The sequence below is a fragment of the Muntiacus reevesi genome, chromosome 2, assembly GCF_963930625.1.
Source record: "Muntiacus reevesi chromosome 2, mMunRee1.1, whole genome shotgun sequence".
In the NCBI taxonomy this organism is placed as follows: Eukaryota; Metazoa; Chordata; class Mammalia; order Artiodactyla; family Cervidae; genus Muntiacus; species Muntiacus reevesi.
Window position 1 is genome coordinate 170,478,495 of NC_089250.1, and position 13,881 is coordinate 170,492,375.

General features: G+C 61.4%; 2 protein-coding genes across 14 annotated transcripts in view; one reads left to right on the forward strand and one right to left on the reverse strand.

Moving 5' to 3' along the window:
* EBF3 (EBF transcription factor 3) overlaps positions 1–10,622 on the reverse strand; it is a 124,669-nt gene extending 114,047 nt beyond the window's left edge. For 10 of the 13 annotated variants that reach the window (XM_065923554.1, XM_065923552.1, XM_065923551.1 and 7 more), the window contains exons 1-5: positions 4,507–5,161; positions 4,245–4,401; positions 3,819–3,882; positions 3,070–3,125; positions 1–20 (exon numbers count right to left, since the gene is read on the reverse strand). The exon at positions 1–20 is cut by the window's left edge and continues 54 nt beyond it. In XM_065923554.1, the coding sequence (XP_065779626.1) occupies positions 1–20; positions 3,070–3,125; positions 3,819–3,882; positions 4,245–4,401; positions 4,507–4,640 (431 nt within the window). In that variant the 5' untranslated portion in view covers positions 4,641–5,161. Of the gene's footprint in view, positions 21–3,069; positions 3,126–3,818; positions 3,883–4,244; positions 4,402–4,506; positions 5,162–5,611; positions 5,640–8,855; positions 9,058–10,507 lie in introns of those variants that run through there. The other 3 variants (XM_065923546.1, XM_065923544.1, XM_065923547.1) reach the window with 3 other exon arrangements.
* On the forward strand, positions 8,347–13,674 carry LOC136157307 (collagen alpha-1(I) chain-like). The gene is made up of 9 exons (XM_065919232.1): positions 8,347–8,733; positions 8,790–9,149; positions 9,191–9,379; positions 9,805–9,935; positions 10,140–10,331; positions 10,523–10,608; positions 12,280–12,357; positions 12,511–12,759; positions 13,196–13,674. The coding sequence occupies exons 1-9, from the start codon at positions 8,347–8,349 to the stop codon at positions 13,672–13,674; spliced, it is 2,151 nt and encodes a 716-aa protein (XP_065775304.1).
* Positions 13,675–13,881: the final 207 nt, after the last annotated feature.

Below are 13,881 nucleotides of genomic sequence, written 5' to 3' on the forward strand. Positions count from 1 at the left end.
TGGCCCTCGTAGACGATGGCCTGCGCGGGCGACAAGCAGAGGCGGGTTACGCGGCGCCCGTGGTGGTGGCGCCCCGTCGCCCCCCGGGCTCTGCGGACCTCGCGGGCGGCAGGTGCACGGCGGGCGAGGGGAGGCGGCGTCCGGGGGGGTCGCCCTCCCGGCGGGGTCACCCGAGCCTGGCTAGGCCGAGGCGGCCTCCTCTCCTGGGCGCCCGCCGGCCCTGTGCGGGGCCTTCTGCTCAGGAGGACGCCGGCCGCTCTCGGGCCGGGAGACGGAGGCCGAGGCCCCCGCGCAGGGAGCGAGGGCGCGGGGGCACCGGCCCCTTGCTGCCGGCGCCGGGCCGCGTCCTCGGGCCATTATCTACCCCGAGTTCCGACCGGCGTGTGGGGAGAGGCGGATCAGAGCGTTCCAGGACTAAAGAAGCGGAGACGAGCCGCCCGGCCAGCCGTTTGCCTGGTGTCCAGGGCTGCCCCGCGCGTCCCCTGAGCTGCAGCGAGTCCGGCGCCCGGCCGCCCCCCGCGTTCCGAGCCCCGGCGCCTGCGTGGGCCGCCCGCCCCTGGCCCCGCCGCCGCCGCCCGGAGCCCGCAGGGCCGCCCGAGCGTCCAGCCACGGCCAAACTCCGCCTGCGGCGGGCGGCCCCAGGGGCCCGGGCGCTGCAGCCGCACGTGGCCGCGCCGGGCCAGGCCTGGCGGGCGCCCGGCAGGAGCTGTGGGCCCCGGGGCGCCCGGGCCCGCGCGGCCACGTGCTCCTCGCCGGATGATATTTGCAAAGAAAGTGCTAATGGCCAATCTGGTGTTTATTTTGAAACTGCTAACAATGATTTTTCTCGGGTAAAAAGGCAGGGTCTGCGCACACACGCTCTGCTGGGTTTTGAGCAGAGGCTCCGCCAGATGGTGTGAAGCCTTAGGTGCGCTCACGACCGCGCTCAGCCCCGCTCCGCCGCCGGGAACCCATGCCGGGGGCCGCTCGCGCCTGCCCCACCGCCGGCCTCCCAAAAACACAGAGATTAAAAAAAAAAAAAAAAAAAAAGGGGAAAAGGCCACTGGGGGAGGGGCCGAGGGCGGGGGCCGGGAGCCGCAAGTTCCCCCGCAGAAAATTCCACAGAAGGGGGAGGGGAGTCCTCGCTCCAGTTCCCGCCCCCGCCCCCCAAAAACGATCTGGAAATTGCTTCCAACCTCCCCGGGACTTCTGACACTTCCGTCCACTTCCAGGCGGACAAAGCCCTTTCTCGAGGAAGCCCCGGGGCTGCCCTCTGGGAAGAGCGCGGGGCTCCCACGAGCCCCTCTCCCAGCGCCTCCCTCCCGGTAGGCTGGGAACCGCGGCGGCGGCGGTGGTGTCACCGCAGGCCGCCGGGCCGCCTGGGGCTCAGGGCGCGTGGCCGCGGCGGGCGCTGGCACTTCTGAGAGCGCGGCTCGTCCTCGGATGGATCCCCGTATTTATATGTGATTTATTTTTTATTTTGTAGCACAAACAGAAATCCATAAACTGTCGGTTCAGCGCCATTGACTCTTTGATCAGTTACTGGGCTATTTCTTTCGTTCTCCCCCCCCCCCCCCATCTCCGTCAGTGAGAGGAGATTAAATGCCTTTATTTTCAACTATTTATACTGCAAAGGTACAGGGATAAATGAACAATAAAAGTGCACTTAAAACGGAAACCTCCTCCTCCTCTGTGCATAAACTCAGGGCTGCCTGCATCAACCTCTTCAACCTCTTCGTTAGAACACAGCGATTTCCCGAAACATTTAGCCCTTATATACAAAGGAAATAAAAGCACCCGGTCCACCCAGAGCCGGAGTTCCAGAGGCTTCACTGAATCCCAGTGAAATAATTACCCAAGGGCACACCGCCTCCACTGCCTTTGTCCGAAAGACCATAGTTTACCTGTCAGATCTGCTTTACTCTAAGAGGAAACCACACTGTTTTACCACTGCAGACGCTAAAATCCAGCAAGCTTGTTGCCTAGGTAAGGACAAACTTTTTCAAAGGGAAGTAAAATCTGAAAACTAATTGCCCTGCAGACAGTAGGAAGCGTGTGTGCAGGGCTGCAAGAAGGACCAGAGAGTTCTTTTCCACTTGGCTCACAATTCTTAAAGTTAACATCAAAACGGAAGATGCCACTTTCATTTCTAAGCGTGAAGCTCAGTTTGGAAGCATATTTTAAATCAACCTGTGCAAAGTGGATTTCACTGAGGAACTGGATTGGCCTCCTCCCCCAACACTATTTTAGGAAAACTGGGGGGAAATCTTTAAAAACAACTAACCAACAACATACCACGCAACACAAAACCAGCCCAAGACTGCACAATGTCAAAAAGCAATGAAGCGCTTTTCTGCACTTAATCACCCGACTGATAGCCAAGTTGTGATCGGAAAAGTTGACCAAGACAAGTTAAATAATTTAATAAGGAACTGCTTGTAATTATGTTATTTACAAGGTATGACAGAGAGTGGAAAGGGACGAGAAGCTGCCCCCAGAGCAATGGACGGGTTTGGGTGACCCCTGGAGCTCAGAGTTTGAATTATGGAGATGGGGGGCTGAGAGGTGAAGATGGACTAGAGAACAAGGTGACTTTTCACCCCAACACATTTAACTTTTAAATCCAAATACACGTCTCGTGTTACGAGACCATCACACTGGAAAGGAGAAAAAAATGAACTAATCAAGTCCAACTCAATGGGCTTTGGAAAGGAGTTAGTTGCCTTTGTTATAGGGGGAAAAAAATCAATGAAATGATTCCAAGCAGAGAGAGAAACGTTTAAAAATATACAAGGGGGAGATCTTGAAATTTTTCTGTCAAATATTAATTACAATGATTAATTAAGACAGAATTTGATTCCAATCACAAGCCCTTTAATAAAGCATATATGTCCTATTCTAATGACAACATAAACTATTTCACCAATCGCTTCATTTATTCCAATAAATAGGGAATTCTTATTAGCATGTCAAGAAAACTAAATGAGAAACAAATACAGCAATCCATTTGTCAGCCCTCTCCTCTCTGAAACTCCAGGACAGCCCCAGCTAAGCAGTGAAAACTAGTGCAAGAGGCTTAAACTTTCTCACCTGTTTGGTCATTGAATCTATGAGGCGAACATACAGATCCTGCTCCGTTCTGACTCCTGCAAGAAACAGGGACAAATTCTCATCAGGATTTCAGCGAGGGCACTCGGGGGCACAGGAAGTGGGTAGCTCAGGACTGCTGCCGCCGTGATGCAGCAAACTTAAGCATGCCTTTCAAAGGCAGGAAAGAGAACCCAGTCACTCGTTTTAATTTTTCTCTTTTCTTAGGAACCTTGAGACTCTAAGGGCTTGTATTGAAAGGGGCAAAGGACTCTGCCTGGCTGAGAACAGGCCTGGTTGCTGAAGGGAGAGCCCATGTGCTCATTTATTTTTAGAAAACAGAAAGCACAAAATGGAAACTAAGTGAGAGTCTCAACTCTTTCTAGTGTCTCTCGAGGATTTTTTAAAAATCCGTGCACAGGAAGTAAGCTGTGCTCGATGTACAGAGCTACCCCCATCTCGATAATTAACATTAATTTGCAAAATTGAAAAAAGTCACTTAAAAGTGATGTTCTGCTGGCGCCCACATCGATCCCCTTTTTACTTTCTACTTCAAGCCCAACCGGTTAATCATGTGAAGTGCCATCGACTTATTGATCGTTTATGTTTTGTTTTCCTTCTATGCCATGAGAAGATTTCGTGTTTACATCCGTGTCATTTTAATCTCGAAATCTTTACGTCCTTTAAGCATCGCGGAAGAGGAGAGAGCGAGCCAGCGGGGCGGGAAGGCAGGAGCAGCCGCTGCCACTTACCGTTGCTGTAGAGCAACTGGAGTTTATAGTGGATGCCGTTGTTGGTTTTCTCGTTGTTGGGCTCCTGAAAGTAACGATAAATAATTGCGTTTAGTGCGCCTGGTGTCCGGCGCGGCCACCGCACTCGGTCCCCCTCCACGACCGAGGCCCCTTGGCCTCACACAAGGCAGGACTCCTAGCCGGGAGCAGCGAGCTGATGTCACTTTCCTGCTGGAAGCCCAGCGCCCTCCTCGCCCGGAGTGAGTCCGGGGGCGCAGAGAAGTTGCCCAGCCCTCCGCGGGCCCGGTCGGCCGCACGTGGCGGCGGCAGGGGCGCCTGGCCGAGCCGTCCCCGCCGCCGAGGGGGGCACCCGGGGCCACGCGCTGGGGCACCGCCTGCCTCCCACTTCTAGGAAGCCGCAGGGTGTGATTGTGTGTTTGCACTTACTTTCTCTTTCTCCACAAAGTCCACAAAAGCGGTCCTTTCAATCTCCACCGGCTGCCCCTGCCTGTCGTAGAGCGCCAGCACGAAGTGGAAGAAATTGGACTTCCGGAGGTTGGAAGGAGGCTGCTTCTCGAAGTGCGCCCGCGCCAGCCCCACGCCGCTGCGGGAGGAAAGAGACAGCGGCCCGGTGAGGAGCGCGGCGCCGGCCGGCCGCGGGGACCCGGCGGGGCCGGGCCCGGGGCGCGCGGGGGCGGCCGGTACGTACCTCTGGGCGGCCGTGTTGGCGTCCACCACCCCCGCCGTATGCATCCACGAGCGCACCGGGTTCATGCCGCTGCCCAGCGGCTCCTCCTTCATGGTCGTCCCCCCGCGCGGAATATTCTCCTGAATCCCAAACATGAAAACTGCTGGCGGCGGCCGCCGCTCCCAGTCGAAAGCGCTTCCGCGAGCAGCGGCGCTGGGGGGCTCGGCGGCAGGCGGCTGCCCTGGCCGCGCTGGCCCTGCTCGGCGCCTGCGGTCCGGCCCGCCGCCGGCTTCAGCCCGTCCCGGGCAGGCGCGACATACACCGGCGGCTGGGCGCTCCGGACGGCCGGGGGCGCGGAGGCGGCTCCACCGGAGGCTCCACCGGCGGCGGCGGCGGCGCTTCGGAGGAGCAGGACGCGGGGCCGCGGCGGCGCTTGTTGTTGTTGTTGTTGTTTGCAGGCGCGCTCAACGTGGTGTCATCCTAGCCAGGCGGCGTCCGCGGCTGCCGGGCACTGCGGGATCGCCCGCTTCTGGCGCGGCCCGCCTGCTCCAAAGACAAATAAACGGGGCAGTGAGTGCCGCGGCGCAGTCCCGGGCGCAGGCGGGGCGCGGCGGGGCCTGGAGCGGCGCGCGCAGCGGACGGAGGCGCACAAAACTCAGCCCTCTCTCCCCGAGGAATGGACCCTTTCCCGGGAGCCAAAACTCGAAGCCCCCGGGAGCGGCGCTGTCAGAGGGTGACGTCGGGGGGCGGCGCCTGCGCCATATATGGGAGCGGCCGCCCCTCGCCGCGCCCCTCGCCGCCGCCGCCGCCGCCGCCGCGCTCGCCGACTGACTGCCTGACGGCGCCGCGAGCCGGCCCGAGCCCCGCGAGCCCCGCGAGCCCCGCCGCCGCCCAGCGCCGCCACCGCCCCCAGCCGCGCGCCGCGGCTCCTCGCGCCCACCCGCCGCCAAGGAAGTTTCTCCTCGCCCAAATCAGTCTCCAAAGCAGACAGCCAGGCAGTGCGCGGCTGCTGCCTGGCCCCGCAACCCCTCCTCCTGACACCAGCCACACAAGTCAAAGCACGGTGGGGAGGAGAGGGTAAAAGGCAGGGGCGCCCCCCAGTTGCCCAGACGCCGGCCGTAAGCACCAGGGGCCGCGGCCGCCCCGGGACGGCCCAGAGCGGGAGGCGAGTAGACGCCGGCAGGCCGCAGGCAGGGGGCTGGAGGGGCGAGCGCCCGGCTGGGGCGGGGGGCGGGGGCTGGAGGGGTGGGGCAGGGCTCCCCGGCCAAGGCGGGGCGCGCAGTCCAGCCCGGTTTGCAAGCCGACTGACGGCTGCTGGGGGGCCGATGTGCCCCCGGCTGGGCCTCGCGGGGCGCTCGAGCTCTCCGCCCCGGCGGAGGCCACCGAGTGTCGGGCTGGGGCACCCACGTCGGAGGCGGGCTCTGCCCGATGCGCGCTCTCTTTCCCCGTGGCCACGGGAGACCCCGTCCCCCGGCCTGTCCTTAGGCGCAGCGAGTGACAAAGAGACTCGGGCTCTCTGGGCGGACAGGAAGCGCGCCCGGCCTCTCCGCCGACCCGGGGCCGGGTGTCCGGCTGCGCGCTCCGCGCCGTGACCAGACCTCCCCGGCGCCAGCCGCTCTAGTAGCCGAGCAGACGCTGCGGGCGCCCGGGTCCTGCCCTCGGTGCCGCTGAGCCCGGGTGAGCGCGCGGCGCGCGACTTTCCAGACCTGGTTTCGAGGAATCGGGAGGGCAGCGGGGCGCGAGCAGCGCGTGGGCCCGGCGGCCGGGCTCCTGCAGCCAGGACTCGGCGTCCAGGCGCACTGCCCACTGAAAGGACCTGTGCGTGACACGAAGCGGGGGCCCAGGGGACTACCGGGAGCTGTCCCAGCACTTCCCTGCCGAGAGAAATCAGGCCCTTTTGATTAAAACAAACAAACAAACAAAAAAACAGGTTTCAAGGTGCAAGTGTGTCGCAGGACAGACTCTTCACGCCGGGTCTGGGGTGGCACTCCTTTTATTTCATGAATTGGCAGTGGGTGTACGCTAATATTTTAATTAATCGGGAAAATCGAAGTCCGATTTACCTTATCTGGGGACCCTCAAGCCTCTTGGAAGGGGTGAGAAAAAAGCAGTTCTGGAAAGCAATCTATTTTGCTGGTGTTGGGGGTTAATGACTATTGCCAAAGATAAGTGAATTACCACAGCTGTTGCGCCAGTCCCATCTCAAAATCCATTCCGGTGCCGGCCGTCTAATTAAATACGTAAGTATAATAAAATCATATTTTATGACTATTTGAGGGTAATGAGATTAGTCTTTAGAAGCGATCGCCACATATTAAAGATGCCACTGTCTATAGAATGTTAATAACCTTAAATCAAAGTGTATGGAAACTATTCACGATAAATTAAAAGAAAATTTCTGTATTCCTAATAAGCCCAGCGCTTTTCACCCACAGCCAACCCAGTGCAAGAGGGAACACTTTCTTCGTGGAGGGAAAACGCAAAATAAAGTTGCTCAGCGGTGGAGGGTGGGGTGGAGACATGTCTTTGTCTCTGCGTGTTTAGCTGCTTCGGGGGCTCACGCAAGGCAAGCGCCCAGGCAAGCGTTATTGTCAGATTATGCAAAGTGCCTGTTCGGAAAAAGATGAAGTTGGAAAGAGGAAACAATGCTTCCTTTGTAGCACACTTCCTAAAATGCCCAGCCCAGGCTGGAGGTGCCCCCTTCTTTGCTCTAACGAAAGTATCATGCTTAAAATCATTTACAGTATCTTTAATTCAGATTACACGCGCCAAGGCGATTTAAATCTGATTACCAAATTAGAAGGTTTAAAAACAAATCCTTCTAAATCTGATACTGTTGACTAAAGAGGGAAAAAAAGTTCTATAAGCCCATCACAGAAGGTAACGATCCTGCCCCAGAAAGAAAAGGGGTTTTAAACCTTTTTGACAACAAATGCAGCTGCCCCACTATTTTGGACGATATTAAGCGAAAATGAATGCAAATCTGTGTTCAGCAGCCATCTGGCCCGAAATGGGGGAGTCAGCTGCTCTCACAACAGGCTCGGAGGCTGAATCCATTTCAGCTCATTTTCTAGATCATCTGGTCCCGCACCCAAAGCGTGGAAAATACGGTCTTTATCATTCACCAACTTTATCTTTTTTGTCACTCCACTGCTGGCTGCGAGCTGCGGGCACGGGGACTCGCCACCCGAGCAGGCTCTCCACACGGGCCTGCTGCGGAGCGGCCTGGGAGGGCAGTGCCCTCGGCCCCCACCTCCCCCCACCCCAGGGGTTCGCCTTGACGGGGCGGGAGCAGTGGCCGAGAGGACCCGGGGTCCCAGCGCCCAGGCCAGCGGGGGGAAGGGGTTGCAGGCCCATCCCGGATGTCCAGAGAGAGGCTGCAGCGCGTGCCCGCGCCCACCGCCCCGCGTAGGGGCCCTGCCCCGCCCCTCTCCCTCCCTGGGGACCTAGGGGCGCCCAGTACCCCGGCAGGAGACGCCGAGGGGGGACAGGCTGACACTGTGGAAGTTGCGCAGGCCCGCCGCTACCGCCGGTCCAGCCTCCGCGCACAGAGCCCTCCCAGGGGCCAGACAGACGCCCAGGGGCCGGCCCGGGCGGGGCCTGACCTTCGCTGGAAACCCCGCGGGCCGCCACGGCGGCGACCACCGCTCAGGGCCCCGCGCTCAACGCGATTTGCACGGGTGGCCCTCGCGCCGCCGCCGCCGCCGCCTCCTCCTCGGAGGGTGGGAAGTGTTCCTTTTGTGCGGATTTACGGGGAGAGGCTTCAATGAGCCCCCTCGCATTTGCATTTAAATAGCGGCATCAAGCGCTTCGCGTGCCACACACCAGTGGGCTCCCAGATGTCACGCCGGAGTCAGTCAGATGGCCAGTGCCCAGCTGTCCTCCCCACGTCGTGCCGGAGCAGCCAGTGACCTTAAAGCGACAGTGCCCTCAGCCCCCGAGCCCCGCTCGGGGCGCGGCTTGCAGGGTGCAGGCCCGCAGCCGCGCTTGGCCGCTGACCCGCGGCACCACGGAGGCTGGGCCAGGCGGTGCAACCGCGCGGCGCCCACGCCCAGGCCCGCTCCGGCCTCCCTGCTGGCCGCGCCATGCCCGGGCCGCCGCGCGCGCCCACTACCCACCCGCGGGAGGGGGCGGGCGGTTCCGCGCGCGCCAGGCCTGAACTTCCCCCTCGCGCCTCTCCCGTCCCACGTCCTCCACGGCCGAGTGGTGCGGGGCCTAGAGCGGGAGCCATCCAGAAACTTCGGCCAAGTTGGGGTCCCAGGGTGCATGGCCGGCCTCTGAGTCCGGGCTGGACCCGTGTCCAGGGGGCACCCTGTGAATGCACCTTCTGGCTCTCGGGCCGAGCCCGGGGAGCCAGCCGCCCTCCCTACCAGCCTTCCAAGGAGTCAGAAACTGCATTTCCGGCGTTGAGAAGCCCGGGCCACGGTTCCTGGAAGCCGATGCCTAAGAGGGATCCGGGGTGCGGGGCCCGGCCGGGCGCGTCTCCCTCGCAGGGCCGGTGTCCTCAGGCCCAGGCTGCGCGGCCGTGCCCCTCAGAGCCCTCGGGAAAGGGTGGGAGCCACGCGCCGAAGGCCAGCGGTTCGCTTTCCCGCCTCCACGCTGAGTTGCAGGCGCGGCCCGCCCTCACGTCCTCCGCGCCCGGGGGTCACGCTCAGACTGCGCCGGTGACCCGGCCTCCAGCCCCGCTCCCAGCCCATCGCCACAGGCAGAGCTCGGGAAAAGAACCCGCAAGCGGAGAGCCAGGCTGACCTTGGGCACCAGCGAGCAAGAGGCCAGAGGCCGTAGGGGCTGGGCTAGCGGAAGAAGACAGTACCCCTGGGAGGGCGCCCCAGGAAGTCGCGCACTGCAGGGTGGGGTGGCACAGCCGGGCACTCGCAAACCCTGCCCTGCGTGGGTCAGGGGCGCGGCCCCTGAGTGCGCCCGGGGTTAGCCTTGTACCACGGGGGGTACAGTGGGCCCGTGGGCCTGGGGAGGCCGGGAAAGCCGGGCTCCGCACTCAGGCCACCCCAACCTGTTAAGCGACGAGCCAAGGGCGCCGGGCCAGAGTCTGGGGAGGTTTCCAGGCCCAGGGAACGTGCCTTCGCCCTGGCTGGACAGAGACGGGGGCTGAGGGCTTCTAGGGAGGCTGTGGCGACAGAACTCCGGCCAGGACGCGCCTCCCGCCCACCCTCGGAGGCAAGTAATTGGGCATCTTGTCCCGCACACACGGGGCTCCTCTGCCCTGCGCCGGAAGGCGCAAGGCCTGGCTGGAAGGATTCACAGCTAAAAAGCGAACATCGGAGGGTCCCAGACCCCTGATCTCTGCATGGCCTCCTCAAGCCCGGTCACTCTGGAAGGGTCAGGCTCCTGCAGGCCGACCCCAAGGACCGAAAAGGGCTCAATACTCCAAGTGAGAAGGTGCAGGCGCCTCCTGCCGAGGCGGCCAAGTTTGACAAACAGCGCCTCCTGGGGTGAGCAGAGCAGAGTGCCGCCGCGCCGCCGCGAGCCGAGCCGCCCAGGCTCCCACCCAGGCCCAGGCAGGTGGCCGCCGCCGCTCCCCGCCTGCCCGCAGCGGGCGCACCTAGGCCTCGCTGACCCGATGACCCCAGGAGCGCGAAGAGCCGTCCGCCCGCCGCCCGGTCCTAACTGCCGCTCACGTGTGTCTGCAAAGTCAGGCCGAGCCCGGGCACCCGGAATAAGGCCCGGGTGGCGAGCACCGAGCCCGCTCCCCGCAGGGAACCGCGCGCTCCCAGTTGCCCGGTCCTGCGGGGGCCGCGGACGCCAGCCGGCCCGCTCTCGTCGGCCTCCCCGGAAAGCCTAGCTCCGAGCGGGGCCGAGGATGCCGAGCGCGCCTCGGCTCCTGGAGAGTGCGAAATTAGAAAGGAAACAGTTAATTCCTCTCCCCTGGTCCTAACTTTTCCCCGGCCCTTCCGGTCACTTTGGCTAACCCCATATTCAGAGTCAGCCCCTGGAGCTCCTCGGTGGGAGCGAGAATCCGAAATCACACGCTCGCTCTCAGTCAGTCGGGCTTCTCCCTACGCACCTTGCAACCTTAAAGGTTGCCTCTCCGCAACACGCTCGGCAGGCGCACCAGAGCGGGGAAAGACGGCTCCTGCGTGCCAGGAGTCCCTCCGATCCGAAAAGGTACAGAGATTTCGCAACCAGCAGGGATTTCCCGAGCTGCCTTCAGCGGCGCCCCAAGGCAGTCCGGCAGGAGGAGCCCGAGCCGGCGCCCCGGACCGGATTCCGCGAGCGCCCGCCCCGCCAGTTTACAAAGCAAACTTCCCCCAGCGCAGTTTCTGGATCGAAACAGCGCGCGCAGTCCGCCAATCAACACCTCCACAGACCCAAACTGCAGAAACACCGATCGATCAGATAATTTCAAATATTATAATTGGCTTTAATTAAACACACTGCGTTCTAATTAACTCTGAAATTTTAGCATGCTTTGGGACACTGGTGTCTGATTTGATATTGTCAGTCCAGATGTCCTAATAAAATTCAATCCTCCACTCAAGACTTCAATATTCACTAAGAACAAAATGCAAATTAAATGTAAAACCTAAAGTATCACCAAAGGTATAATCAAGAAAGGTGTCTCAAAACTTCTCACTTTTTATTACGCAGTAGTTTAAAAATGCAGATTACATCCTAACAAGACCTCTCCGGCACACCATAAATCTTAACTCTTTCCTGGGCTGTCGGTGCCCTGCCACTGGCTCAAAGGTAAAGGAGGGGGGCAGGCAGATCCCTTGGCAGGTCTGCACCACCTCATCTAGAAGCCAACGGAGTGCACAACTTTGCCAGTGAGATTATGGTTTGAAACACCGGGTTTGCCAACCCAGGCAAAGAGCTGGGGTGGTAGAGAACCAAGGGGTGCAGGTGAGCAGGTTGGCACGCCACGGACGTCCTCCTCTGCCCGCGACCTTCGCCCGTGCCCTGGCCACTGCTCAAGGGAGCGTTAACACACCCCTTCTCCTGAGCAAAAGTGTGGAGGTGGGTGACAGCGGCCAGGCCGGCTCAGTCCGCTCGCTTAATTATCTTAGCTGCGGGGACCCGGACAAAGAGGCTGGGAAGGCAGGGTGAGCACACCGCCCCTGGACAGAAATGTGTCAAGCCCGCCTCCCTTCCCGCCTGCACAAACCCTTTCGCCCTCATTCTCGCGACTTCTAAGGGATCCAAGCCGGCGGTCGGGGTGCGGCGGCGCGCGGTGTCGGGAAAACCTCTCCCGGGAAGCACAGCGCAGGCCACGCGGGGGTGCGCCTTTGGCGACACGCTGGCAGCGACTAAATTCTTTCCCCATGCGAGGGTCTGCTAAATGTACAGTCCAGAATGAGCCCTGTGAAAGGAAAGCTATTCTCACACTAAACATGTGTATGTTTTCCATACTAATGGAGTCACTTAAAGCTGTTGCTAATTTAACTTTTTAAAAAGGCCACACTGTGGAAATTTGCATTTTCTTTAGGATATTGAAATGAAGAGAAAACTGCTGGGCGGCGAGGCTGCCCAGGGCATAGCTGGGGGCCATGCAGAAATAAAAACAGATAAAGAAAAGAAGAAAGAAAGAAACCCGCTTCTCTTCTAGACTATTAATAAGCAATTTGTCCCGCTGAAATTTACATTGCAAAGCGCGGCGCACTAGCAGCCGCGGTGGCGGAGCCGGCGCAGGCTCGGGTATTGCGTCCCGCGCGGGGTGCGGGCGGCCTCTGGATCGACCCGGACGCCCTCTGCAGTGATCGGTGGGCAGCTTTGAATTTGGCGTCCTTGTCGCGCACAGCCGACCCTCGCCCACACCCACGCGTATCTGCACCCTAGGGCCCAGCCTGGGCCGCGCGCCCGGGGAGAGCCAGGACTGGAGCTGCGCGGTGGCCACCAGGCCAGGGCCGCAGCCAGGTAAGGGGTCTCTCGAGGGCAGACCCTAGGCTCCCATGGACATCCCAGACTCAAGGACCCCCATCCGCCCCCAGTACTGCTCAGGCCTTAAATTAACGACGCCAACAAGAAGCTGGAGATTTTTCGCCCTGTGCCGCGCGGCCCTGGTCCAAGTCCACCGCCAGTGCGGAGCCTCGCGCTGCGCGCCCGCCCCGCGCCCCCGCCAGCTCCCCCGCCCGCGCGCGGCCCGGCGGAGCGCGGCTCCCGAGCCTAGCGTGGGGCCAGGGCGCCATCTACGGGCGCCGCCGCCGCCACCCTCTCCCCGGCGGAATCCGCGCCACCTCCCGCCGCCGCCCGCGCTCGCCCCGCGCCCGCTCCGCGACGCCTGCCACTTATCACAATTACACGGCGTTCCCCGTGCCAGTTTGCTTATGAAACATTGATTGCTAGATGTTCCAACTTTTAAGCACTATATTAAAACTTTCGAAATGAGGGCGCTCTCCGGCTTGCTTGCGATTTTTAGGCACACGATTAAGACATGAAATGTAAAGATAATGCAATTTGATTTGTTAGTCTAACTCTGCGATTTGAGACTCGATGTCCCCAAAGACCAGGCGAGCTTTTCGCCTTTATTTATTTTTATTAAAACATCAATCTACGCTGGAGCTGGGTGAACTCGGTTTCACCTGGAGAACATAAAATCCTCCATACCAGAGAAATAAGCACCTTTCATAAATCAGCGGTATTCCTGACACATCGATCAATTTTTGGTTGTTAATCCGAAAGGAGGAGTTTTAATTGCTTCCCGCATTCTCGTCCCGGCACCTCGGATTTCGACCCCTCTCTCCGGCCCTCCAAGGGTCCCACTTTGTATTGGGGGAGGGGCTGGGATGGAGAAATCCCGGGTCTTTCCCCGAATCCCAGAGCACCCGTGCGCGCCTCCTCGCACCGAGGGCTCCAGGCACGCGCTTAGCTCTCCGCAGCCTAGCCTGGGAGGGCCTCGAGGAGAGGCCACCGGGGATCCGCGAGGCCCCTCAGGCGTGCTCGCCGGCCGCCACGACGCTGCGAGGGCCCGGCGCTAAAAGTTCCCTGAGCGGCCGGGCCCGGAGTGCCGCCCCGGGTCCCGGGCCCCCGCGTCCCCCAGCCCCGCCGCGCACCTTCGCCCCAGCCCCGGCCCGCGCTCCCGCAGGCGAGGAGAGCGCACTCCGGCTCGGCCACCCATCGCCGGGCCCGAGATGCGCCAAGTTCAACTTTGCGGGCCCGCGGCCTCCGGGGGGCCTCACTCCGGGGCGGGAGGACCCCGACGGGATCGCGGGCAGCCTCCGCGCGCTTACCTGAGCCACTCATTCGACGGGCATGGCAGGGCGCCCCGGCCGCGAGGTGACGGCGGCGCCGGCGGCGGGCCGGGAGGGTGTGCGGCCCGGCGCCTCCCCACGTTCCCACCTCCCGCCCTCCCGGGAGAGCCCACGGGCCGGGCCGCGAGCGCGCCAGTGCGCACGCGCCGTGCTGCCTTCCACCGCGGGAGGCGGCGGCGCGGTGCGCAGG